This window comes from Periplaneta americana, chromosome 6 (assembly GCF_040183065.1).
Source record: "Periplaneta americana isolate PAMFEO1 chromosome 6, P.americana_PAMFEO1_priV1, whole genome shotgun sequence".
NCBI lineage: Eukaryota > Metazoa > Arthropoda > Insecta > Blattodea > Blattidae > Periplaneta > Periplaneta americana.
In genome coordinates, this window is record NC_091122.1 from 154546752 (window position 1) to 154574106 (window position 27355).

At 35.5% G+C, this 27355-nt stretch overlaps 1 protein-coding gene across 1 annotated transcript in view; it reads left to right on the top strand.

Annotated features, from left to right (window-relative positions):
• LOC138701949 (A disintegrin and metalloproteinase with thrombospondin motifs 1-like) overlaps window positions 1-27355 on the top strand; it is a 115457-nt gene that overhangs the window by 36381 nt on the left and 51721 nt on the right. The window contains exons 3-5 of the mRNA XM_069829328.1: window positions 3509-3601; window positions 15477-15700; window positions 21243-21395. Coding sequence (XP_069685429.1) covers window positions 3509-3601; window positions 15477-15700; window positions 21243-21395 — 470 coding nt within the window. The remainder of the gene's footprint in view (window positions 1-3508; window positions 3602-15476; window positions 15701-21242; window positions 21396-27355) is intronic.

Consider the following 27355-nt stretch of genomic DNA (forward strand, 5'->3'; position numbering starts at 1 on the left):
TACGGAGCTTATTTCCGAAGACATTCTGAGAAAAAAAAGTCATATCAACATGTGTCCTAATCTCAATATTTTCTGAGTTGCACTCATTTGAAGTTGTTTGTAAAATACCTTTTTTCTTTAGTTTTAAGGGTAAAAAAATATTACAAATAGAGAATGAAATATTCAGAAGTATCATTTCTTTAATGGGCTAGTGTTCTGAAGCTAAAAATGTGTTTTTAATTGCTTTTTAGAGATTTCATTTTTCAATTTTTAACTGAAAATTACATCATTCTCACGCACTTATTACAAAAATTGTTATAAATCATACGACTTTAGGAACTTGATTCTTTACAGTTTAATTATGCATCCTAATGTAGAGTCTTGATGAACTTACAAGAGCGGTGTGATTTGTAACAATATTGGTGTGATAAATGCGTAAGAAAACGTAATTTTGTAGTTAAAAATCGGGAAAAAAAATTCTGTACGAAGCAACTATGAAATTCACAACACAATTTTAGGTTCAGAATACTAGCTAATTAAATAAATGATACTCCTGAATAGTTCATTCTTTATCTGTAATACATATTCTTTTACTCTTAAAACTCGAGAATAATTGTATTTCACAAACAACTTCAAATTAGTGTAGCTCTGAAAATATTGAGATTAGGACAAATGTTTATATGAAATTTTTTGCTCAGAATGTTTTCGGAAATAAGCTCCGTGATGGTAAATCCTTGTGAATCACCCTGTATATTGAAACCTCTCTGAAAGACCGTATCCGTTAAGAGACCACCCGTCTTAAAAGACAGAATCTTCTTAGAACTGAAGTAAAAGCTCATAAAAATGTATTTTATATCTCAATTTAACCCTATCACTACTAAGGTACGATATGTCACGTGGATGTCTAAGGGGAGGGGGGAAAAATTTCCCGCTATTTGTTTCGATTTTTTTAATGGACTAAGAATTACTTTACTATATTACTAAATAATTTCTATATCAAGAAAATTCTAAAATACACAAATACCTGTAAGACTTTATGAAAATAGTCTATATGAGAAATATACATTTTCATTAGACTAACACTTAGGCTGTTTAAACTTCAGACTTTTCTGTACTAAGTATAATCAACAAAAACATACTAATGCAAACCACAAATAGCAGAACTGAAAATCAAAATCATAAATTTCTTAATTACTTTTTTTTTCAATATTCTTTTTCTGCCATTCGTGTATAAAAACAATGAAAGATAATTTCTTTCTGTGGCCAGCTCACAAGTCACTAAAATCTGTTTATCACACGATGCAAAGAACATTAGTCTGTGTTTGATAGAAATAGAGGAAACAAATAATGTAAATATTCACATTTATACTCTAAAATACTGTTACTAGCTTTACCCAGTACTCTTAAAGACATATGACACATCCACGGTGGAAAATTTCCGGAAAGCAAGTAGTGACGTCAACTGAAGAAGAAACAGGAGTGACGCGAACTGGTATTCAGCAAGTTCAGCAAGTTCAGCAAGCTCAGCAGAACAAGACCTCAATGCAAGCGAATGGAAATAGTGGACATCAGATGGGAGCAATACCGAAGCGGGTGAAGGAACTAAGATCTAAATCGAGGCTGACTAGAAGTAGAGTAACGCAAGTAGGAGATAGTTCAGGAAGCAGTGATGAAGGAAGAGGGGAAAACAAGGTGAAAAAGGTATGACTTAAGGAAATGGTGTGGAGGGGAAATAAATCGTGAGAGAAGAAAACTAAGACCTAAAAAGTAGCCATGTGGAAAATGGAGCAGTGAAAATGCAAATAATTAGAGATGTAGAGTGAGGGGGGGTTACAGTATTTTTGGTATAATGATGGGTTAGGAGTAAAGTAGAGGAAGAATTGATGAAAGACAAGAAAAGACTAGTAGAAGAATTGCAATTATAAATTAAAAATAAGTAATGTCCCAATTGACTTGTAAGAGAGGTGTGTAAAACGGGGAGACGGCACTGTATACTAATAATGTGAAGTGCCACCTCACCGAAAGGTATATTGCTTGAAGACAAATATATACATACATACATCTACGGTGGTCTAGTGGCTACTGTACTAGCCGTTGGATTGGAGGTTGGCGGGTACAAACCCGTACGATGCCATTTGAATTCAACTAAATATACTGAAATGGTGGAGAGAAAAAATGCGCCATCTCTGAAATCGTTTTTCCCAAATTGAAATGGCATTTTTCGACAATACTTTGCACCCTGCCACAAATCCAAAAGAATCATGGAACATCTTTGAATGTATCAATTAGTTTCTTCGATTAGCCAGGCAATTCACCAGATATAAATCATATTGAAAACTAAAACGCAGTTTTGAAGGGAAGAAGAGAAAACTGGACTGTACGTCCAAGCTTCACATTCACATGATTTCAAGTCTGATACAAGTTTTTATTTCAAGTGAAGTAAATGTATGAAAACTTGTTAAATCTATGCCACTTCGTGTAACAGTAGTAATTAAAACCAAAAGGACGTCGCTTTAAGGGGTTATGTACAGCTTACAGTAATACAATTTTGGAAATATTCAACTTTTTTTTCCTCCATTACTATATCTTGTACAATAATGAAAATTAGTAAGTGTAAAACACTGTCCTTCTACTATATGAAAAAATATTTTTACGATTTAAAAAAAAAAAATTATTTACTTTTTTTTTTTTAATTCAGTTCACTGTGTAGTAACGAAGCGTTTCCCACATAGCTCAAAAACCATCCAACATTCTGTGATGATTTTTTGTCTGTGTATTTGTGCATGTTGTATCTGTAATATGATGCGAGATGACTTCTCTGCCTTTGATGGATTGTCTGATAAAAAATAAATTCATTTTAAAAATGGACAAATATCAGTATTTTATTCTAACACGAAATAAAATAATAATTATTATTTATTAAGGAATGTAGTTGAAAGAGCATGATATTGTAAACATGAGTTACAGAAATAAAATAAAAGAGAGAGAACATGAAAAAGTTAACAAGTTTATCATTTCATCACTGCACAGTGAACTGCCACCATTTTGAATTGTGAAAAAAAAAATATATATATATATAAATATTTTTTAAATCGTAAAAATGTTTTAGTATAGCAGAAGGACAGTGTTTTACACATACCAATTTTCATTATTGTACAAGATACAGTAATGCAGGGGAAAAATGTTGAATGTTTCCAAAACTTTTACTGCTGTAAGCTGTACCTAACCCTTTAAATACTAAAGCTTGTTTCCAGTAAGGATAAATAATGATAAGTAGCCTATATTTCTAGCTATGTTTATATTGATTTGCACATTACTATAAGCTATAAATTTTAATAGACTACGATTTCCAACCAGATAAAGGAACTGCGTTAAACACGTAAAACGTGTACGGGGAATCTTTTCGTGACATTTATTTTTCCTTAAAGTTTTCAATGTGACATTTTTATTTAAGTACATTATATTAAAGTTAGTAATAACGTATTGAATGTATGTGTGTGTAGAATTAATAATTGTGCCTATTTTTCAGGTTAGCGCCATCTATAAGGATCCTTCTTTGGATTCTAACTTGCGACTCGTCATTGTGAGGATGATATTCTTTGAAGACGAACATCTGAGTCAGGTAAGAAAACTATGAATAGCATATTAAAATTTACAAACGTGGTTAAAACATGACTCTCAAACATATTCTCGTTCATCTATAAGTTGGCAATTATTACGAAGTGAAAATTCTGCGCTGTATCAGGAATACGCCGCTACATAGAATACGTCACTTAGATTTAACCGTGGCTAAAGAGATTGACGCTATGACGCGACGTCACAACAAGGCCAACATATATATGAGCCGTTCAAAGCAGAAGTTGTGCAAGTCATAATTGGCTAATAAGGTTTAAAATAAAAATTCTGTAAAATACAGCGCAAAGTAGCAATTAATATGTCCTTCGTGCTATCCATTGACACTAATAGTTTAAATAAATTTACTATTAATAGCTACTTTGCAATGTATTTTACGGAATGTATAAGTTACTTTAACCCTCATTACTCATTTTTGACTTACACCACTTCTGCTCTCAATGGCTCATACATAAATGCACGTTTAACATGAGTTTAATATAGCAATTCTTTTGCTTTTTTGTTTGTTTTTTGTTTGTTTGTTTTTTTTTTTTTTTAGAACCTTGAACATGTATTTATAGTAGGCGATTGTCAAGATGGCCATGACTGGACCATGATAACCACGTGACTCCGATTCATGCCGTAGCCTGTCTTTCTCATTAGCCACGGATTTAGCCCGCCTTTTATGAGTATTTAAGCCCTAACTCAGTACTTGAGTAGAAATTGAATTTTTATTAAACACATGATATAATAATAATAATAATAATAATAATAATAATAATAACAATAATCCGTGGCGCTACAGCCCGTGAAGGACCCAAACCGACCAGCCGGCTGTTGACCTCACGCCCTCATGCCGAAGAAGAGGTGGACGATCATGCAACCAGAATGGAGGTATCGTGTGGTTAGCACGATGATCCCCTCAACCGTTATAGACGGCATTCGTAACCGGATTTCGCTACCTATCGTAGCTCTCCAAGTGCACCACGGTGCTGGGTGGGCACCGGTACACTGGCCGAAATTTCATGAGAAAATTTCTTCCCCCATGAGGACTCGAACCAGCGCGCATTCCGTAAGGCAGGATGCCTTAGACCACGACGCCACGGCACGGGACTAAACACATGAAAATTATAACGAAAAATGTTGTCATTATCATTATTTCTATTCCTTTATTATTCTAACGTTTCTCTGAAACAACATAAATATTTTCCATAACGACTTTGTCCACAACACACCTTACAGAAACTGCACGGAATCGAACTATGAACCATTCTCGAGAGAAGTCGTCCAATGAGAGTTCTATAGGCATATATCTGTCCCTTGATCTTGAAAACTGTACGTGAAAAGTATGTGTAATCATAAGACGTCAGATTTTTAGGCTCGAATAGAATAGGTTGCAACAATTTATGTAAAAATCCTTAACGTATGCAAGACGAGAAAAACTCGAACGATGATATTGCCTAAAACTTGGTGCATTAAAGAACTATGTTTCAGCCTACGCTAAAAAAAAAGCCTAAAAATCCGAGGTCTAGTAATCGTAACTATTTTATTGTTACTTACTTACTTACCTACTTACGTCTTTTAAGGAACCCGGAGGTTCATTGCCGCCCTCACATAAGCCCGCCATTGGTCCCTATCCTGAGCAAGATTAATCCAGTCTCTATCATCATATCCCACCTCCCTCAAATCCATTTTAATATTATCCTCCCTCCTACGTCTCGGCCTCCCTATAGGTCTTTTTCCCTCTGGCCTCCCAACTAACACCCTATATGCATTCTGGATTCGCCCATACTTGCTACATGCCCTGCCCATCTCAAACGTCTGGATTTAATATTCCTAATTATGTTGCGTGCAGTTCTGCGTTGTGTAACTTTCTCCATTCTCCTGTAACTTCATCCCTCTTAGCCCCAAATATTTTCCTTATTCTCAAACACCCTTAATCTCTGTTCCTCTCTCAAAGTGAAAGTCCAGGTTTCACAGCCATACAGAACAATCGGTAATATAATTGTTTTATAAATTCTAACTTTCAGACTTTTTGACAGCAGACTAGATGACAAAAGCTTCTCAACCGAATAATAACAGGCATTTCCCATATTTATTCTGCGTTTAATTTCCTCACGAGTGTCATTTATATTTGTTACTGTTGCTCCAAGATATTTAAATTTTTCCACCTCTTCGAAGGATAAATCTCCAATTTTTATAGTTCCATTTCGTACAATATTCTGGTCACGAGACATAATCATATACTTAGTCTTTTCGGGATTTACTTCCAACCCTATCGCTTCACTTGCTTCAAGTAGAATTTCCGCATTTTCCCTAATCGTTTGTCGATTTTCTCCTAACATATTCACGTCATCTGCATAGACAAGAAGCTAATGTAACCCGTTCAATTCCAAACCCTCTGTGTTATCCTGAACTTTCCTAATGGCATACTCTAGAGCGAAGTTAAAAAGTAAAGGTGATAGTGCATCTCCCTGCTTTAGCCCGCAGTGAATTGGAAAAGCATTAGATAGGAACTGCCCTATACGATTTTATTGTTACTCATTGGATATGTGCTATAGATTTATCGAGGAACTAAAGAATGAATTTACGTATAGAAACTGAATGTAATTACGTCACTACGAGACCTTAGCAACAGGGGCTACAGCTAGCGTCATCAACTCTGCGCTGTTAGCTCTGAAATTTATTGTAGTGCTGCATCAGACGATAAACAAAAGACGGAGCCGTAACTTATCCGAGTGCCGTCCATCACCGTGGCAACCGAGTCCCAACAACTCGGAAGTGAAATTCCAGCCTTTAATTACCTATTCTACAACTTCTCATCGTGGAACTAGATGGCGGGCTTTAAATGGACCTTTGAGAGGGTACTTACGTTTGTTTATGATTTAGGAACGGAGATCTGAGAGTCTCTTTCTCCTCACATCTCCCTTCTCCTCCACACTTCAGTCGTTCAACTACAATGCAAAAAGTTTACAACAGGCGTGGTTTCATTGAGTCTCGTAGTGAAAAATGCTGAACAGTGATAAACTTTAATATCGTATTTAAGGCTTTGTATCTGTCTACTTCACAATTTATTTTATATTGTGTTCTATGGGCATCATTTGGGTACTTGTTCAGTATTGTGCCACACTTCTAGGAACACAAAATATAGAACAATAAAAATTTTTGAACTCAAGACAGAGGTGAAAATGAGATTTGTTTCTTCTTTGACAGTGGGCGTCCTACTCCACCCGTCCCTCATTGGCGTCTTAAATAATCTGGAAATTATATGAAGGCTATACAAAAAAAAAACATGTTGAATAGGAATGGAAGTATCCAATTAGTAACTGTTGGCTGAAGACGTACTACCAACATGCTTTACCTACAGAAATGCTTTACCTGCAGACTTACTAAAGGCTTTACCAACAAACAAAAATGTATTTAAAAATAGGCTTAAGGACTTTACTAATAGACGATAATTATACACAGTACTTAAAGGGTGTAATTGATATTTTGTTATTGAAGTGTGCTATCAGTGAAGAATTATGTTGTGTCAGTGAAGTGTGTTGTGTAAGTGAAACGTGTTCCTGTCAGTGAAGCTTTATAATTTATAGTGGCAGTGCAAAGTATTTGAACAGTGAAATGTTTTTGAAGTGTTAGTGAAATCAGGATAGAATCAGTGAAATGTGTCGTAGTTCCAGTGCAGTGAGTGAGTTGACAGCGAAATGAGTGTAATTTGAAAGGTACTTGTGCAGATATGAACATATACTCGTGGGTTTTAGTTCGAACATAGGTTTAAAGTACAAATTAGATTTACTTTAAATGTTATTTTAACTGATCGTGCTTCATTTAATTTAGTATGTTCCCTGTTGTTATTATTATTATTATTATTATTATTATTATTATTATTATTATTATTATTAGTATTAATTATTAGTATTATTGTTAATTATATTTTTATTAATTGTGTTTATTATTGTCTTTATTGAGTGTAATTAGTTACCACTGCCACCGGGTATATACCCATTGCAGTGTGAATAAATACGAGGCGTGTTCTTAAAGTAAGTTCCAAAAGGGTGTAGTAAATAAACGGGAAGATATTTACAAACTATTTTTGTTGCATTGTATTCTCCACACTTCAATTACTTCTCAACATAATCTCCACCATTATTGAGGCATTTATCGATTCGTGGCACAAGTCTTTCTATCCCCTCATTGTAGAATTCGCCCGCCTGCAATGCGAACCACTCCCGCACTGCTGTTTTCACTTTGTTGCCATCAAAACGTTGACCACAGAGGAACTTCTTGAGGTACAGGAAGAGATGAAAGTCACTCGGAACCAAATCCGGGCTGTAGGGGGGATGGTCAATTTGTTCCGAGCCAAATTTCGAGATGAGATTTTGGGTGTCGTCGCCATCAAAACGTTGACCACCGAGGAACTTCTTGAGGTGCAGGAAGAGATGAAAGTCACACGGAACCAAATCCGGGCTGTAGGGGGGATGGTCAATTTGTTCCCAGCCAAATTTCGAGATGAGATTTTGGGTGTCGTCACCATCAAAACGTTGACCACCGAGGAACTTCTTGAGGTACTGGGAGAGATGAAAGTCACTCGGAACCAAATCTGGGCTGTAGGAGGAATGATCAATTTGTTCCTGTCCTCATGATTTTTTTCATCGACAGCACGCACCAAATTGTCATTGACCAAAGATGGCCGACCGGTATGCTGCTCGTCATGCACAGAGACGCGGCCCTCTTTGAACTTCCTAACCCATCTCCTGACCATTCCATCACTAATGGCATCATCACCATACACCTCACAAAGTTGACGATGAATGTCAGCTGGTTTGATGTTTCTCGCATTCAAGAAACGGATAACAGAGCGCATCTCACAGTCGGCGGGGTGCTCGATCACTTTAAACATTTCAACTGATCACAACTAACCACACACACGGACTGAAGCTCTGAAACTGCATGCACAGCTTGTCTGAAGATTGAAGAAGAAAATATGCATGCGCAAAATAACGATTGCAGCGATGTGACGGCTATAATTGAAAACGGAACTTACTTTAAGAACACGCCTCGTACATACATACAACATAGAAAATGCAAAAAAAAAAAGGAAAGAAATATGCCTTCTTCAGTTACGAGACTGAATCCCTAATCTAATCTAATTAATTACAGTTAAGAGTTAATCGCAGTTATGATTTTTGTTCGATATACCGGTAGTTCAATTTTGCCATACCCGAACTCAAGCATCTTGCTTTTTCGAGTGTGACCAAGTTATAATTTTATTTATCCATGACTGTTATCTAAATTGGTCTTTATTTCATCGACTTTAACAACCTAAATAATGGCTTAATTCACAGTATTCAATTAAAAGTTTTTAATTTACTGCTGTGAATTAAAAACATTTTCCATGACAATCAACACATTAGCAACCATAAAATCCATACATTCATTAGCCTATTTATAACTTATTCAGAAACAACACATTACAAAGAAAGGCGTGCAATTTAAATCTGAATTTAGATACCATTATTGGATAAAATATTTTATAGCACATGATAGTAAACTTATTTTATGTGCTCGTGGAAATTAACACTCTCGGCTTCGCCTCAAGCGCTGAACTTCCTACTCGCGTATAAAATCCAATTTTACTCTCTTACACAATAAATTACTATAATATAACAAATTATTGTAATATGTAATTGTGTTGTAAGAAATTCCGAATGTAGTAAGTGAATATTAAAAAAAGAAAAAAACTTTTCTTTGTTTTCTTTATTATTAAAAAATTACGCGGAGTTTTCTCAATGCAGTGATATATAGTTTATTAATTAATTTATTTATTTATTTTATTTATTTATTTAAATGGACATGTTCTATCACTTTTTGCTTTACATTAATTTCCCAAAAGTTATCATTTTTCCATGCATATTAGTTCATAACTCCACAACCATTAGAGATAGAATGCTGAAATTTTGCACACTTATTTCACATCAATTTATGCAAAACGTAGACTTTATTAAAGCCCATATTTATTAAATAAAAAAATTAGGTCAGAAAATATGACATACATTTTAATATATTTTATATAGGACAAATAAAAAATTAATTCTATTAAAATTAACAACTCTACATGTCTGAGAATAGTCCACTTTTTAGAAATAAGTGTTTATTATATGCAACATAAAAATCAAAGATGTCAGAGAAATCCCAATACTGTTATGGTTACCATATTCTATAACTGCATTTTTTTCGTACTCTGGTAAAGCTGGCTTTTAAAAATTATTATTAGTAACACGTTTTATTATTTTATATAATATTTAAGTTCTAATGAGTCTTGTTATGATACATGGTATTTTTGTCCACTTGTGAGTTCATTTTATTGTAAAATTTTAGAAATTTACAGCCTGCATTTTCTGATATTATCTGTGATCGTTGACGTAGGCTACATACACACTTAAGTAGGTGTGATTTTTTTTTTTTTATCTTAAACGGAAAGGAATGTGTATTTTCTATCTTTCATTTTTGTTACTATTGTATTGTGCTTTCGTAATAGATCGACTATTGATCAGATTTTTTGTATTCGGCAGATAATGGAGAAAAAATGGGAGTATAAGGGTACAGTACATCAGTTATTCATAGATTTCAAAAAGGCATATGACTCGGTTAAGAGGGAAGTATTATATGATATTCTTATTGAATTTGGTATTCCCAAGAAACTAGTTCGATTAATTAAAATGTGTCTCAGTGAAACATACAGCAGAGTCCGTATAGGTCAGTTTCTATCTGATCCTTTTCCAATTCACTGCGGGCTAAAGCAGGGAGATGCACTATCACCTTTACTTTTTAACTTCGCTTTAGAATATGCCATTAGGAAAGTTCAGGATAACAGGCAGGGTTTGGAATTGAACGGGCTACATCAGCTTCTTGTCTATGCAGATGACGTGAATATGTTAGGAGAAAATACACAAACGGTTAGGGAAAACACGGAAATTTTACTTGAAGCAAGTAAAGCGATCGGTTTGGAAGTAAATCCCGAAAAGACAAAGTATATGATTATGTCTCGTGACGGGAATATTGTACGAAATGGAAATATAAATATTGGAGATTTATCCTTCGAAGAGGTGGAAAAATTCAAATATCTTGGAGCAACAGTAACAAATGTAAATGACACTCGGGAGGAAATTAAACGCAGAATAAATATGGGAAATGCGTGTTATTATTCGGTTGAGAAGCTCTTATCATCCAGTCTGCTGTCCAAAAATCTGAAAGTTAGAATTTATAAAACAGTTATATTACCGGTTCTTCTATATGGCTGTGAAACTTGGACTCTCACTCTGAGAGAGGAACATAGGTTAAGGGTGTTTGAGAATAAGGTGCTTAGGAAAATATTTGGGGCTAAGCGGGATGAAGTTACAGGAGAATGGAGAAAGTTACACAACACAGAACTGCACGCATTGTATTCTTCACCTGACATAATTAGGAACTTGAAATCCAGACGTTTGAGATGGGCAGGGCATGTAGCACGTATGGGCGAATCCAGAAATGCATATAGAGTGTTAGTTGGGAGACCGGAGGGAAAAAGACCTTTAGGGAGGCCGAGACGTAGATGGGAGGATAATATTAAAATGGATTTGAGGGAGGTGGGGTATGATGATAGAGACTGGCTTAATCTTGCACAGGATAGGGACCGATGGCGGGCTTATGTGAGGGCGGCAATGAACCTTCGGGTTCCTTAAAAGCCATTTGTAAGTAAGTAAGTAAATTGTATTGTGCTTTTGTGCTATATTTTATTTTTCATTATATATATGTATGTGTATTATTTGAATTTCAATAAATCTAAATAATCTAATTAGCCTATATATAGGAAGGGAATGAAGTGTACAAAATATGAAGTCTCTACATTAAAAATAGTAGAAAATAAAACTTTTACTGGTCACCCCCCTTACAAGAAACAATAGGACTTATAATACGTCGTTTGTTTATTAAAGTCCCCGTGAAACAATTAACATTTATTTATTTATTATACTCCAATTTTACAGAGAACCCTATTTTACCTGAGATAGGTATGTTAGGGTTATAAATACATAATAATAATAATAATAATAATAATAATAATAATAATAATAATATGATATTGATTAATGAAGTCTCCTATTGAATTAATCTTACGTTTCAATTATGAAATTAATACAATTTTACAAATCTATAAATTCAGCAAATCTCTACAAAGTTTTATAATTTATACACATGAATGAATGAAATGCAGTGAGATGAATTTAAATACTAAAATATAATCTTATATTTCAATTCACAAGTTTCATGAAATGTCTACTATATTATAACTAGACATCGGATTTTTAGGCACTAAAAATTGCAGTTTTAGGCACCTAAAATAAGCTCAAAATTTGTAAAATTAGGCTCTATTTTAATGAAAATAGGCATTTTAGGCACATCAAGGTATCATACTTATTTCTTTCACTGAAATTTTTAGTTATACACTAAAATACGCACAAAAAAGTATGTTTAAACATTAAAAAAGAATACTATATTATATTTATAAACAGAGCTGCACAAATTTAATATATTGAAACTAATGAAATAATGATTATTGATATCAAGATTACTCATTTTAAGTTATTGAAATTCAGTTCCATGCTCAGACTTTATTATCATTATCTGCACAGTACACCACCAGAATTTTTTCTAAATTCTCCACAGTTAATCTTTGCCTTTTGTCACTGAGAATCATTTTGAAAGCAGAAAAACTTCTTTCAACCGGAACTGATGTGAGAGGCGCAAATTTTAAATTAGGTACAATAGAAACATCAATACTTACTGGAACATTTACACTTTCCCCCGTTATCACTCTTGATACTTTTTCCAACAATGAAAATCCTACATTCTTATTTAATACGTTGTCCCACTTATTTTTAACTTTTTTCCCAGTTTCGCCCAAAGCAGAATGTATGTTCACTTGAGCTTCCTTTACTATTGCTATTTGGCTACAAAGAGATTGTTTTTCACGTTCTAATTGTTCAATGCTTGCAGGTATGAAAGAAAAGTTTGATGTTATGTAGGCAATATCGTTTTTCACTCGTGAGTCATTCAGACAATCTTCCACTGCTTTCACACACGCTGTACTATCAGTTTCAGGTAATTTATCAATAACTGTGACCACTTCTTTAAAATACTTAGAATAATACACCACTGACTGAATCCAGGTTCCCCATCGTGTAACAACCGGCTGAGGTGGGAGTGGGATATCTGGAAAGTTCTCTCTGAATATTGAAATCCTGGATGGGGCTTTACAAAAACATTTTTTTGTGTTAGAAATAAACGAATTGACAAGAGGAAATTCATTCCGGATTGTTTCAGAAACCCTGTGAAGGCCATGTGCTAGACAGGTTACATGCGTGAGGTTAGGATAAAATGTTTTAAGAAGTGGAGCTGCAGCAACCATGTATGAGGCAGCATCAGTACAAAACAACAGAACTTTAGAATCGTCTATATTACCTGAGTATAAAGACTGTAGGCCTTTATTTACAAAATAAGCAATGGCTTGGCTATTCACTTTCGAAAGTTCCTTAACACATACGAGGTGTGGAATCGAAGGTCCATCAGGACTAAATTTTCCTACTACCATATTTGCTATATACCTATTCATAGGATCTGAGGTTTCATCCACAGAGACCCATATGTAAGAATCACCTATATCCTCCCGAATGGAAGCTAAAGTTTCATTGTATATTCTGTCTAAGTAATTTTTTCTTAGGGTCGACTCAGATGGGATATTTTGTTTGCAGTATTTTTGTAAAAACTGTCTTAAAACCGGATTTTCAATTGCATTCCAGGGAATGTTAGCAGCAACAAACGCTCTGGTTAAATCAGCATAGAAATTGCTGCTGAGATTGGATGAAGTAGGCTGTGTTAGTAAAGTTTGTTGCAGTTGATTTTTCTGCTGAGCTTTAGCCTTATGAGCCGCTCCTTGCACATGCTGCTTTAGGTGGCACTTCTTTTCTTGCGAAATCTAAAAATGTAAAGTAAACTGAATTAAAATTAAATCCTAATTGTTGTATTGCCGTATTTCCATTACAAAGTTAGTGGGTTCGAACAATCAAAATTTTAATGACCTGCAAATACTTTAACTATCGGAATTTAAAAGGTTAAAGTGTAGTGGTCTTAAAAAGAATTATACCTCAGGATAGCTCAGTCAATGTATAAATATTATAGGCCTACTCATTAAAATTAATAGAATTTATATATTTCAACTATTGTTACGTACCTGTTTGCTACAAATCTTGCAGAATATTATTTTTCCATCATAAGTGAATTCTGAATATTCTGTTAGCCATTGCCGGATCAATGTAGATTTTGCACTTATATTTTTTGGCATTATCGCGTTAAACTTCACAGGAAAACGTCCTACCGCTCAAAACTTCTCAACACAAATAAGGTGAGGGAAAGAGCAACTGTTAACGAGCATTCAAATGAACCGTTGTTATTGAGATTCAATTGGACAAAAATACAAAGTTCCACATTGTTGCATTTCCTGGTAGTGTTAACACTAGGAGGGCCATTCTTTTAAATATTTTGTAACGGTTTACCCTACTAATTCGCAGTTTTACGACTTTTCATAAATATTTCAAAAACACTCTTTCTCCAAAAATTGTGATTTTATGACACTCTGAAGGGCAGTACAGCTAATCGGTTTCAGACCGAAAACAGTCATTTTTATAGTATAGTATATCTCTGAATCGGTAGCAGCACATGTTGTGATTGTTGCCTGCTTCAAAACTAAGGTTGGATCTTTGTCGGCATTTAGGCCTCCAAACATGTTAAATTCGGTGAAATCTATTGCGAGTGTCGTGAGATTCAAAACATTTTGTTTCCTTTATCAGTGTTTTCATGGCCGGTGTGAAGCAAACTTTCCACTTTTTAAATGCCTTAAATTTCGCAGTGAATGCATGTATAAATTATAAAAAGTAAGAGTAAAATGCGAAACTTTACAGTGAGTTAGGCATTTTTAGGCGAATATTAACAAATTAGGTTCTAATAACAGTTTTAGGGCATTTTAGGGCACTATAAAACTCTTTGAATACCTTTCAATTTCCATAAAACACAAATATTAATAATTATTTTTACTTTTCTCCCAAAGAAACAAAATAGGCATTTGCCCTAGAATCCGATGTCTGATTATAACCTAAGCAAATAACTAATCCTAATATTCAATAGAATGTAGTTTAAATTTCTGTGGGTTGAAATCTCGTTACACATTTTCCGTTGAACATTGTTGTTACAAGCAATTTCTAAATTTTATACAACACATTTATCGTGAATCTATTTTAAATTATTATCCTAATTTATTTCTATCAACTGTTAATTTAAATATTTTAGCAAAATATATAAAAACTATAGAAAGAAATTAATAATAATAATTACAGTGGCTATATACAAATTTTATCATGTGTTCAGATTACACCTTTTGTGAACGTAATTTACATATCTCATAAAATCTTGATAACGGCATTTATTTCGGAACACTTGCATTGGTGGGGAGTACTTGGTGTCGCACCTGTCTAATCGACGAACTAGTTCAAGACGTTGCAGTTCAAATGTGTGACACTCAAATAACAAATGTTGGACTGTTTGCAGGGAGTCATCACATGCACAAATATTTCCACCTTCTGTTTCAACCTTGAACCTTTCGAAATAGCTACCAAACTTGCCATGTCCAGATAAGAACTGAGTAAGAACAAAGTTTGGTTTCATTAACTTAGAATTTACTCTATCGTAAATCGTTAACATTTACATTAACATTTACTGATACCTACATAAAAATGTACTGGGATTTCTAACGAACGCAGTGTACAAACCTACAGAATCAACTGTTGTTGTTACAGGTGGTGGAAGGGAATTCCAAGCGATCGTTAGAGAACGTAAACCGTTGGAACGAGAATCTGGGGGGTCAGCATGACGTCGCCGTGTGGCTGACGCGTGCAGACATCGGCGGACCGTCGGGCTACGCCCCCGTGTCTGGGGCATGCGACCCCACACGCAGCTGTACACTCAACAGAGACGAGGGACTCACCAGCGCCTTCATCATTGCACACGAGCTGGCCCATGTGTACGTCCCAGCGTCTACATTACATGTTTTTACTTTAACGACGTCGATAAAAACTGATGAAACAAATACAGTGAAACCTCTCATTTACGGACATCGAAGGGACGTAACAATCTGTCCGCATCAGGAAGGTGTCCTTAATTGGGAGGGAGGCTCCCCAATCTCACAGTAAATTTATAATATGCATTATGTATCCCTTCACGCTTTAAATGAAATGTATTACTGTAGTTTAATTCTAAATACAGTCTACTGTACTACAGTAAATTCTTTGCAACTGTGAACTACAGTAGATAAGACCGAAAAAGGAAAATACAGTCCTGTGCAAGGTAATTTTATTCTAGATCTACAGTTATGCAGTGCTGTAATTTACAGTTTTCAACTTAACCTTTACGTTCAGGTCCATGTCTCTCGCAACAGAACAGCTGATTGAAGTGAAGAGAATAATCCTACTAACCCTATCATGTGTCGAATACAATTTCACGATCGCGGAAACCTTGGACCTATCAAACAGGTTAAATTTAATGATTTTGTTTATCCACCCGCTTCCAGCTAACAAGGGGTAGCCGGATGGGCTAGTGGCAGCCTACGAGTCCTTTATTGTCTTCTTTCATGTCAAGGAATTTCTGTACAATTCTCAAAACTAAATTTTCCATTTTTGTAACATATTATGTCTTGAAATCCAAGTTCTGTCCGCAGTCAGAAGGTGAAGTAAGCTGTCCGTGTCCGTGTCTAAGTGTCCGTAAACGAGAGTTTAATTTATCATTATTTCTATATTATTTCAGTTGGGACATAAGAATCTGACCGTATATGAGGAGTGTCCGTATCTTGGGGATGTCCGTAAGGAGAGGTTTCACTGTAATAATGTACCAGTAATGGGCAATAGTCGATAGTACTATCGATAGTTATGACAAACTATCGTCCACACCTGTGGAGTAACGGTTAGCACGTCTAGCCGCGAAACCAGGTGGACCGGGTTCGATTCCCGGTCGGGACAAGTTACCTGGTTGAGGTTTTTTCCGGGATTTTCCCTCAACCCAATATGAGCAAATGCTGGGTAATTTACGGTGTTGGACCCCGGACTCATTTCACCGGCATTTCAGACGCTAAATAACCAAAGCTGTTGATAAAGCGTCGTAAAATAACCTACTAAAAAATGACAAACTATCGAAACTATCGATAGTATAATTATTTCCAGTACTATCGATAGTTCAAGCAATTACTGAAAATATCGAAGAAAGGAAAATCATATTATAAGGGTTTCAAACTGGAGCTGAGATGTACGATTGTTTTTCAGGAGTCGATTCCATCCATTCAATAAGACATTACGAATCGTTTGTAACAATTCGGTCACAACTCATCCCAGTTTGTGATTCCAAATATTCTTTTGAATCGCAAACAACGACTCAAAAACGAAGGAAGAATAAAAACGATGTACAGCTCTCGCATAGATGGCAGATTAGGCCCGGGAAGGATACAGTCCCTTTATAATGAGAGTTGAGACATTTGATGATCTCTTTGTGATTGGCGGGAACCAGTCATAACCTTCATTAATCTACAAATTATGCAAGATACGGTTCCTTAATTATAATTTATAAACTCAATCTTACCATTAAGTACATTTTTTTTATTACGTCCCTATTTAACGACTACGCAAATTTCTGGTAAGTATACTACACAAATCCAGTATTTTATTTCCACTTGTCCGTTTCTTTTATCATACGTCATTCACTCACAACTAAGTCATTTGTCCAGGAAGTCTCTTTATTCACTGGGATTTTCAGTTCCATCGGAAAGACTGTTATCCAAAACTGGAAACTTAATCAATAAAAGGTGAAATCGTCTGCATCCCTACATTGGAAATGCTTATTTTAATGGGAAACTTATCCTTGGAGCAATGGCCACATGTTTAAAACATATGACGTCTAATATTTGGATTTCAAAGACAAATTATAATATTGTATATTCTTGGTATGTAATTCTGATTCCATTATCAGTATATAGCATTAAATTAATAGTTCAGCACGTGTTTAAATACTAATTCAGAAATATATTACGGGGTTAGGTACAGCTTACAGCAGTAAAATTTTTGGAAATATTCATTTTTTTCCTCCATTACTGTATCTTGTACAATAATGAAAATTGGTATGTGTAAAACACTGTCCTTCTACTATATGAAAAAAATATTTTTACGATTTAAAAAACATTATTTATATTTTTTTCTTCTAAATTCAAAATGGTGGCTGTTCACTGTGCAGTGATGAAGCGTTTCCCTCACAACTCATAAACTTGTTAACTTGTTCATGTTCTCTCTCTTATTTTATTGCTGAAACTCATGTTTACAATATCATGCTCTTTCAACTACATTCTTCAACAAATAATATATATTTTTTGTGTTAGAAGCAAATACTAATATTTGATCCTTTCATTTTTTATCAGACAATCTATCAAAGGTAGAGAAGTGATCTTGCATCATATTGTAGATATGACATGCGTAAATACACACAAAACAATTCATCACAGAATGTTGTATAGTTTTTGAGTTATGTGGGAAACGCTTCATCGCTGCACAGTGAAATGAATTTTGAAAAAAAAAAATGTAAATATTTTTTTTAATCGTAAAAATATATTTTTTTTTTCATATAGCAGAAGGACAGTGTTTTACACATACTAATTTTCATTATTGTACAAGATACAGTAATGGAGGAAAAAAATGTTGAATATTTCCAAAATTTTACTGTTGTAAGCTGTACCTAACCCCTTAACAAAAAAAGTTTGTAATGAATCGATAGTATCGATAGTTTTGATTATAACTACGTATTGTAGAAACTACAGTCGATAGTACAATCGATACAAGTGACTATCGCCCATCTCTATAACGTACACAGTGTTTCATGATAATTATGTGCCATCCACTTCAACGACGGATTCAGTACCTAAGAATAATTTTAAAGTTCATACAATCTTAAGCCCCAAATCGCTTTCATTGAAAGTTATAATAATTGTTTTTTCCTAGGAACAATGCTTGTAAGAAGTTAATTTGGAATAGCGGCCTTAGCAGAAAGTCTACTTTATGAAACACAAACAACAATAATGACTTGCAATCAAAGTAATTGGACATAAGATTTTATTAAATAATGTTATTGACTCTTTCAGACCACAAATTCGTCTCTAAAGTAAATCTAATATTCTATTAAACACTGTGTAATACTCGTATGTTATTTACAGAAGTGAGTGAAAGAGTAAGTTATGTGTGAATACATGAATAGATGTGAATGGATGAACAAAATAAGTGTAATTTAATTCATGTGTTAAATTATGTTGAGTTCTTGACAAGGAAGCCATTAACTCTCTTGCTTCCCAATATGTGAGAGTGATGTAGCAAGAACTATAACCGTTTTAATGTAGGCACCAATTTTTTTATGTTACGGCGGTTATAATTCTGCAGTGCTTGGGAAAAGTGACGTGAGTCAGTTTCCACAAAACTTTTTTGATAATTTATTGACAACTTACGGAACATCTGCTCGCTTGGAAAAAAAAAACATAAGTATTTCTCCCATTACAATAATTGAGCCGTTCAGAGCAAAAGTGGTGTAAGTCAAAATTGGGTAATGAGGTTTAAAGTAAAAATTCTGTAAAATACAGCGCAAAGTAGCAATTACTATGTCCTTGCTATCCACTGACTACTAATAGTTTAAATAAAGTGGCTATTAATTGCTAATTTGCGCTGTATTTTACAGAATGTTTACTTTAACCCTCATTACCTATTTTTGACTTACACCACTTCTGCTCTGAACGACTCAATTCATATAGAAAAAAATCAAATCGACATCAACCTGTGTAAGTTGTCAATAAATTATCAAAAAAGGTTTGTGGAAACTGACTTATGCCACTTTTCCCGAGCACTGCAGAATTATCATCTACACGCAACCCCCAAACTGTTTGGAGGACCACACCTGCCGTTGGTTAGCGGGTCCTTACGACCTAACCTGGAGGATTGTCAGACAACTCCACAGACCATATCCTCTCTTCATCACTTAGGAGACGCTTATGCACGTCATGGCAGGTCAGCGTGTTAAAATGGCATCTCCTCCATTTTTAGATCAGTTATACAGCTGTAACTCGGTCCCCAGAGCCTCGTTTGTTAAAACAGGTTGCACCACGGGAAGGTGAGGATGGGATTTGAGTAGGACAGGTTATGGAATGCACTTCACTACTCCTTGCAACCCATTTAATTAATGTAGTGTGCGAGCTAAGGGGTATGGATGGGTGAGTGGGTGACCAGAATATGAGCTGATGAGTAAACGAATGTGAGTGAGTGAGTGAGTGAGTGAGTGAGTGAGTGAGTGAGTGAGTGAGTGAGTGAGTGAGTGAGTGAGTGAGTGAGTGAGTGTAATTTGGGTGAGCAAATGGACATGAGAGAGTGTGCTAGTGTAGTTTGGCGAGCTGGTTTGCAAAAGGAGAATTGTTAGAATAATCGAGTGCATGATTGTGAGTGCACTGTACTACGCAATGCACTTCGCACGTTCATTAACAAGACAATACTAAGGGAATGTCAGTGTAAACTGAATACGCGACGGCGAAATAAATATATGCAAGTTACATATTTATTTACAATTTTTGTATTTATTAAGTAATATCTGTCAGGAAGTGTGTTGAGGTAACTTGAATGTTTTTTTATTGACAGAAACATAACACTTAACATAAAACGTAGCCTATTGATGTTTCTTTCGTTGTTGTTTTTTTGCGATGATACCAGTTATATCAGGAGCAATAGTACGACTGACAGAAACCCTGAGAATATGGTTTAAATTAGCATCTGAAATACTCGACCGCAATTTTATTTTTGTACACTTGAGGACAGAAAAAAATCGTTCACATATACAAGTTGAGTAAAACCACAGTCTAGTATATATAGTCACGAAGCTCAATACGTAGTAAATATACATCCATAGATAGTTGCTAACCACTAGGATCGCTACTATCGCCTCATTACAGACAATGCGAAATAGTACCTGCACAGTTTATTGTTCCTAGCAACCTCAACAACTCAAGCTTCGTGACTGTATGTACTAGACTGTGGTAAAACTTAAAGTAAACAAAGTTAAGCTCCGTTCAGTGATCGATACCACAAAATTATCTTTACATGTTGTGCCAACCTAATTTTTATTTATCTAATGTAGCCTAACCAAACATAACAAACGTACTTTTTATTTATCTAAACAACACTATTCTGAAGGTTAGAACAAAAAACGATCGATCGCTAAACTGCGTAACCTTTCGACTCAGGCTACGCCATCTTGTTCCGCTTCCTAGACTTACTGCAATAATCGCGGAAGATGTATTTGGATACCTCGTGCAATTTTGAGCATTTGTGAAGCCCTGGTGTAAATGAATAAGTGTGAGAGGGCCCAGAAATGTGAGTGAGAGAATTATATGGATTAGGTGTGGAGAGTAACATTGAATTGCTTTTGCAGTGAGTAGCTGAATGTAACTCCCCACAGGCCATTTACACGAACTCTTGTACTGTTTTATAATGTTCTCACAGGCTGGGTCTGACCCATGACGGAGACCTAGCAGCTGGGAACGACTGCATCCAGGAAGCGGTGACTGGAAGTGTTATGGCACCCATGGTGTCGGCCACATTTCATCGTTTCAGCTGGTCCACGTGCTCCAAAAGGGAGTTCCACACAAAAGCTGCGTGAGTTCTTAATAACATTCGTAACACTTTGAAGTCATACCACAACAATAAGAATTTAGTCTATTCCTCCGTGCAATTTTTTTTATTTTATTGGGTTATTTTACGACGCTCTATCAACATCTAGGTTATTTAGCGTCTGAATGATATGAAGATGACAATGCCGGTGAAATGAGTCCGTGGTCCAGCACCGAAAGTTACCCAGCATTTGCTGGTATTGGGTTGAGGGAAAACCCCGGAAAAAACCTCAACCGGGATTCGAACCCGGGCCACCTGATTTCGCAGCCAGACGCGCTGCCTCCGTGCAAAACCATCTAGGGTAGACCAGGGTAATTGTAAACACTTTTCACTGATTTCAAATATATTTCAACATTACACAACCCTCAGTAACGGTAAGCATGACAAAGGAACATTGTGTTATTTTTAGATATTTCTTTTCTCTGAAAATGGATTTAAAATAATAAGGTTTACTTTTTTCATCTTTTAATTGCTGGTTTACATTTACCCCATCTGTTTACATTTACCCCTCTGAGAGGAGGGTAATTGTAAACACCAATTTTCGCACGGGCTATCAGACAATGAACATTTTTTGTTCTGTTTCAGAAGAAAGAGCTGTACTCCTTCCAACTCAAATTTTGGTCACTGCTACATTTCGTCCCTTTAACCTACGATATATGACGACATAGGAACTCCGTACCTCTCCTGAGCTTCACGATAACTGTAGTTACTATTTTTCACATATGAGCCTGTTCAGAGCAGAAGTAATGTAAGTCAGAAATGGGTAATGAGGGTTAAAGTAAACATTCTGTAAAATACAGCGCAAAGTAGCAATTAATATTCAATTTATTTAAACTATTAGTAGCCAGTTCATAGCACGAAGGACATATTAACTGCTACTTTTTTTACTTTAAACCTCATTACCCAATTTTGACTTACACCACTTTTGCTCTGAACGGCTCATGTGTGACAATCCTCTCTAAATTCTCCACATTGTAGTTGGGTGGGGGTCTCTTTGATTACTGAGGAGTACGAAATGTAAGCATAGTAAAACATGTTTACAATTACCCCAAAGCAATTAAAACTATGGGGCAAATGTAAACACGTCATAATTTAATGAACTGAGGTTATGGGAGATCTCAAAATCATTGTAATAAATGTTAACTACTATACATTACTCATATAAACAACATATTCTTAAAAAAATAGCACTGTACGTTTACTTACAATGCCAAAAATGAAGGTGAAGCAAAATTCTTTCTTAACTTTTTTATAGACTCTTACAAAACATTCGTTCACAAATAAGCAGTTACCCCTATTTGGCGCCAAATTGCTTTGTAGGTTAGCCAACGTGTTAATTTAAATATTTCTCGAATTAAAATTTTTATATTGAGAGTTTTGTATGTCTCATAGCATTTGTTTACAGTTACCCCCTGTTTACAATTACCCTCGTCTACCCCACTCCACAACATATCAAATTTGTGGTCTAATCCAATCCGTGGATTGCAATTAAACAATAAAAAAATAATCATTACAGACCAATGCTCCTATTTCTGATCGCTCCTCAACAGACTCTGAGCTAACAGCAAACGTTCTGATGGGGGCAGATAAAAAAGTTAATTTTTTTCGTTCCACCATGTTAACAATGTCAAACGAAGTGCTTATACAACTCGACCGCAATTACGACGGCCGTAAAAATATAAGTTTGTCAGGGGACGCTAACAGAAAAAAAACACAATTTCATGGATAAATTTATTGGAACGGACACAGCTTGTTGAGCTATTTTTCAACATATTTTCCATCGGAAATGAGAAATTTCTCATATCATGGGATCGACAGAGAGAGGTGCAGACGCAGTCAAACGCCGGTTCCGATCTGAGGCGGCTGACTTCTATGACACAAAAATTGATCCTATGTTATGACAAATGTCTCAATTCCAGTGGGGGATATGTTGACAAATACCGCAAAAATTCCTGTATCTGTTTCAATAAATATTTTTATCCAATTGTGCTTTTTTTTTCTATAAACGGTCCCAGGGAAAATCACTTTCTGGACGGCCTCGTAATTGCGGTCGAGTGGCCAAAATTTGTATAAGCACTTCTTTTGACATTATTAACATGGTGGAAGAAAAAATTTTAACTTTTTTATCTGCCCCCATCAGAACGTTTGCTTGTAAGCATCAATTCAACAATGTGCATGCATAATGAGTACCAACACCGAACACGAAAATAATCCTCCTAATTTCTCAAAGTTGTTATTAGAAAATCTTATGGTTATGTTGCTAGTTAAATCTACTCTGTTAAGCGTTGTGTAGATGTTGCTTATTCTCAAAGGTTACAGCACTAACAAGTTCTCTCCCTCATCCTCAGCACTCTCGGAATCTCCCTACATAAACGATCTCACCACACGTCGGAAGTTTCCATAACTTCACTCATTCCTGTAAACAGGTTAACAGATTCCAGCACTTGTGGAAGTCTGAGTCCTCGCAGTTGAATTTACTTGTTATAGTCCCGTCTCAACAGTGCCTGGATAATCTAGAACAGGGATGGGGAAGAGCCCCTCACAGAGAGCACATGCACTGTCAGTCAGAGCGAACAGTGCTGGATCTCATGAAAAAAAAAACTGAAGAACTGTGCCCAGTGCACAGTAGCCTTCTGAACCAATCAGAACGTAGCATTTTTTATTGGCATTTTCCATTTGTTTGCCAACTTACGCTGCTATAACTGAGACAGGTAGATCAAAAACCTACTAACTCCAATTTTTTACAAAATTGAGTTATGGGCTGGATGGTGTTTTTTAGTTTGTCCCGCATGCGCGGAAGGCAAGCACACACTAATATCGACATTCATCTGCATTCTGGGGGTTGTTTTAAAACTCTTGGAAGTCAGAACACCACTTACTCCATGGAATAAGAAAGTTTTTGCAGTCCAAGCTTAATTTCCCGGTAGGTGGCAACACTAACGCTTAACCAGCTGAGTAAAACGATACGATACGGTATTCAGAATGTTACAAAAATCTATGAAATTCATGTAAGTAAGACTATTAAAGGCACAATATCGAGTCGATTAACTTCCAGAAACCCAATACAGATGCATCATTCCCCAGTCAACTAAAGTACAATTCAGCATTGCCATTGAAAGAAGAAAGCAAAAGGACTTGCAAAATTTAATGCAGTTAATTATTGAGGAAAGTAGGATGAATTACCAAACTCTGTTTGCGGGCAGTAATAATCTAGGATCTAGATCAGGCATGTCAAAACCCTGCACATTGTGCACTGGTCTGCGTGCAACGTGCAGTTCCTATTCCCCTATCTGGAGGGAGTGAATTGGCTTGGAGAGGAACGCGACAGGGCTGTACATTACCTGCAGTAGCAGCAGTGGCGGCTTGTGGTTATTGAATTAAGGGGGCTGCATACAAAATTAAACCAAGCAACTTACTTTATTTAAAGATTAGTTCCATGCGCCTTATCTTGTAAGTTGTGTTTAAATCAGACAGGCTCATGTCAGTAGATTTACTGGTATTTAAAAGAATCCTGCGGGCAAAATTCCGGCACACCGGCGACGCTGATATAACCCCTGCAGTTGCGAGTGTCGTTAAATAAGCCATAATTTAATTTTTATATGCAGATTTGAACCTTAGAAATATCTAACTGGTGATGTTGTAGTTGGTTGTATATATATATATATATATATATATATATATATATATATATATATATATATACATGATACATCAATAAATGAAAAAAATAACTGAGCCAGAAATTGAATTCAGGATATTCAAGGTTACGCACCATGGCGCTTGCCTCATTTATTGCGATGTTAGATGTTTCAGATTCCATTATGGTTTGAAAACATACTAGCAATGGCTCCTTCTTCTCATGAACAACATTTACTGTTCTTATTTTAAATCCATCTTGTTGCCCCAGCAGATGGAATTGTCTTTGAAATACATTAATCTAATACAGACTGTGTGGAGATCGAGAGAAGAAAGTAGGGATACTGGATAAATTATCAAAAAATATGCGAGCCTTTGTATTTTGTTTAGCGGCTCTTTCCATTATGAGATTCAACTGATGGGCACTTAATTTTACATTTCTCCTGAATTGTTAAGGCACTGAACTGAATAGACTGTAAATATTGTACAGAATTAAACATTTTTGCACTTGTTATACTCACAACATTAAAGAAAATGTATTTAAAACTGCGCGCTCCTGACAAACTGCTGCAAATTTTGCAGAGCCTGGAAACTCAGAATTCACGGCAAGGGGCAGCAGGGAGGAGGGGTAAAACTAACGCGCAAAGCATCCGAGACGAGACTGGCAGCTCCAGGGGAGGAAGTGGCTTCACCCTATAGTCCTTGTCTCTGATTTCGCTCTGGCAGCACCAGGGGAGGAAGTGACTTCACTAACGATTGCGTGCATGTCATTGAGAGCGAAATTTAAAAAAAAAATTCGAGCCGCTAAATAGAGACTGTATAATAAATGTTTTTCGCAACATAAAACGAGACAAGAGCCACAAATGTCTGGGGGTGCTGCAGCTCCGCGGCCCCTCTTCGAAAGCCGCCCCTGAGTAGCAGAACAGCTTTGGTTTCAGTAACACAGATCAGTACGGGTGTGCTTATTGAGCTGTGATTGTGAATGCGTTATGGAAAATAAAGTGAGGAGTCCACAGATATAACGAAGAAGAGGAATCACGAATCATATAACATAACTGTTATGATGTTTTCCTCAGCCAATAGTAATTATTTTAAAATGAAAGGCTTTCATCATATCATGTGGACCTAATAGTGATATAAGAATTTAAATCATATTAGTAAAGTTCTCAAAATATGATATTCGCCTGCTCTTATTTCTTAATTAGTATTCTCACGGCAAGACAAACATGAAAATGATGTTGTTTTGGAGTCTGTACTAACACATCCATCAATGGTTAGACGACTCACAACTTTTATTTGATAAGCTGATAAGTGACGAGAATATAGTGAGTAATACATGTGAGGCTCTTGAGGTTGTAAGGGAAGGAAGAAAGCAACTATTTGTAAGGCGGAATATTTTTCTGGAAAAATAATACATAATGGCGAATTTTCCACCTCATGTTACTATATTATCTAATATATTTACGTTAATAAATCTTTAAACCTGACACAAAGAAAATGTCCTCGCTTCACAGCTTGTGAAGTACTGTTTTAACTCAATTCAGTAACGCTCCCAACTTGCTAATACTTGCTCTCAACGTTTTCCAAATAAACTATATATAAATTTAAATTCAAGCTTAATTTATCCAATTTACTAATAATAATGTGAATTTATATTAATATACAGCAAGGAAATGATTCCAGTGTAAAAGCCTCACAATGTTCTATTGCATGTAATTGGGAGAAAATATTTTCTTTCTTAGCATTTGTGCACCAATGGTCCCAATAATGCTTGAGGAACAATGAAAGAGTATTACTTTGAAATAATCGGTACCTACTACGTAAAATGAAATATTGTGTTCGTTTTCTCTTGTTTCGAAATTACTGCAATATTTATATTTTCTTCAAATATTGTATACAAATCATGTAAATAAATTATTCTTTACAAACGACTGCATTGTGAATTGTAACTGAGTAAGTCTATTGTTTCTTGTGTTAAAATTATTGTCAAATATAGACACTGACAATAGTTGTGTTTTTTCCTTCTGCTAAGTATGTTTATAATGTCCAAATGTCAATTTAATTGAACACTAGAAGCGCAGAATAGATTCTTGTACATCCCTCCCGCTAAGAACTGGTAAGAGCAACACGTGAATGACGCAATCTTCACAGACCGGCGTTCCGCGCACATACACTGCACTTTCAGTGTCTGATTTTTTACATGCCTGATCTAGATGCACAGGAAAAACATGAGAGTGAGAGAAAGAAACAGAATCTGTAACATGAATGAGACTGTGTTAACATTTTAATATTGTTTGTGGTTTTATTTG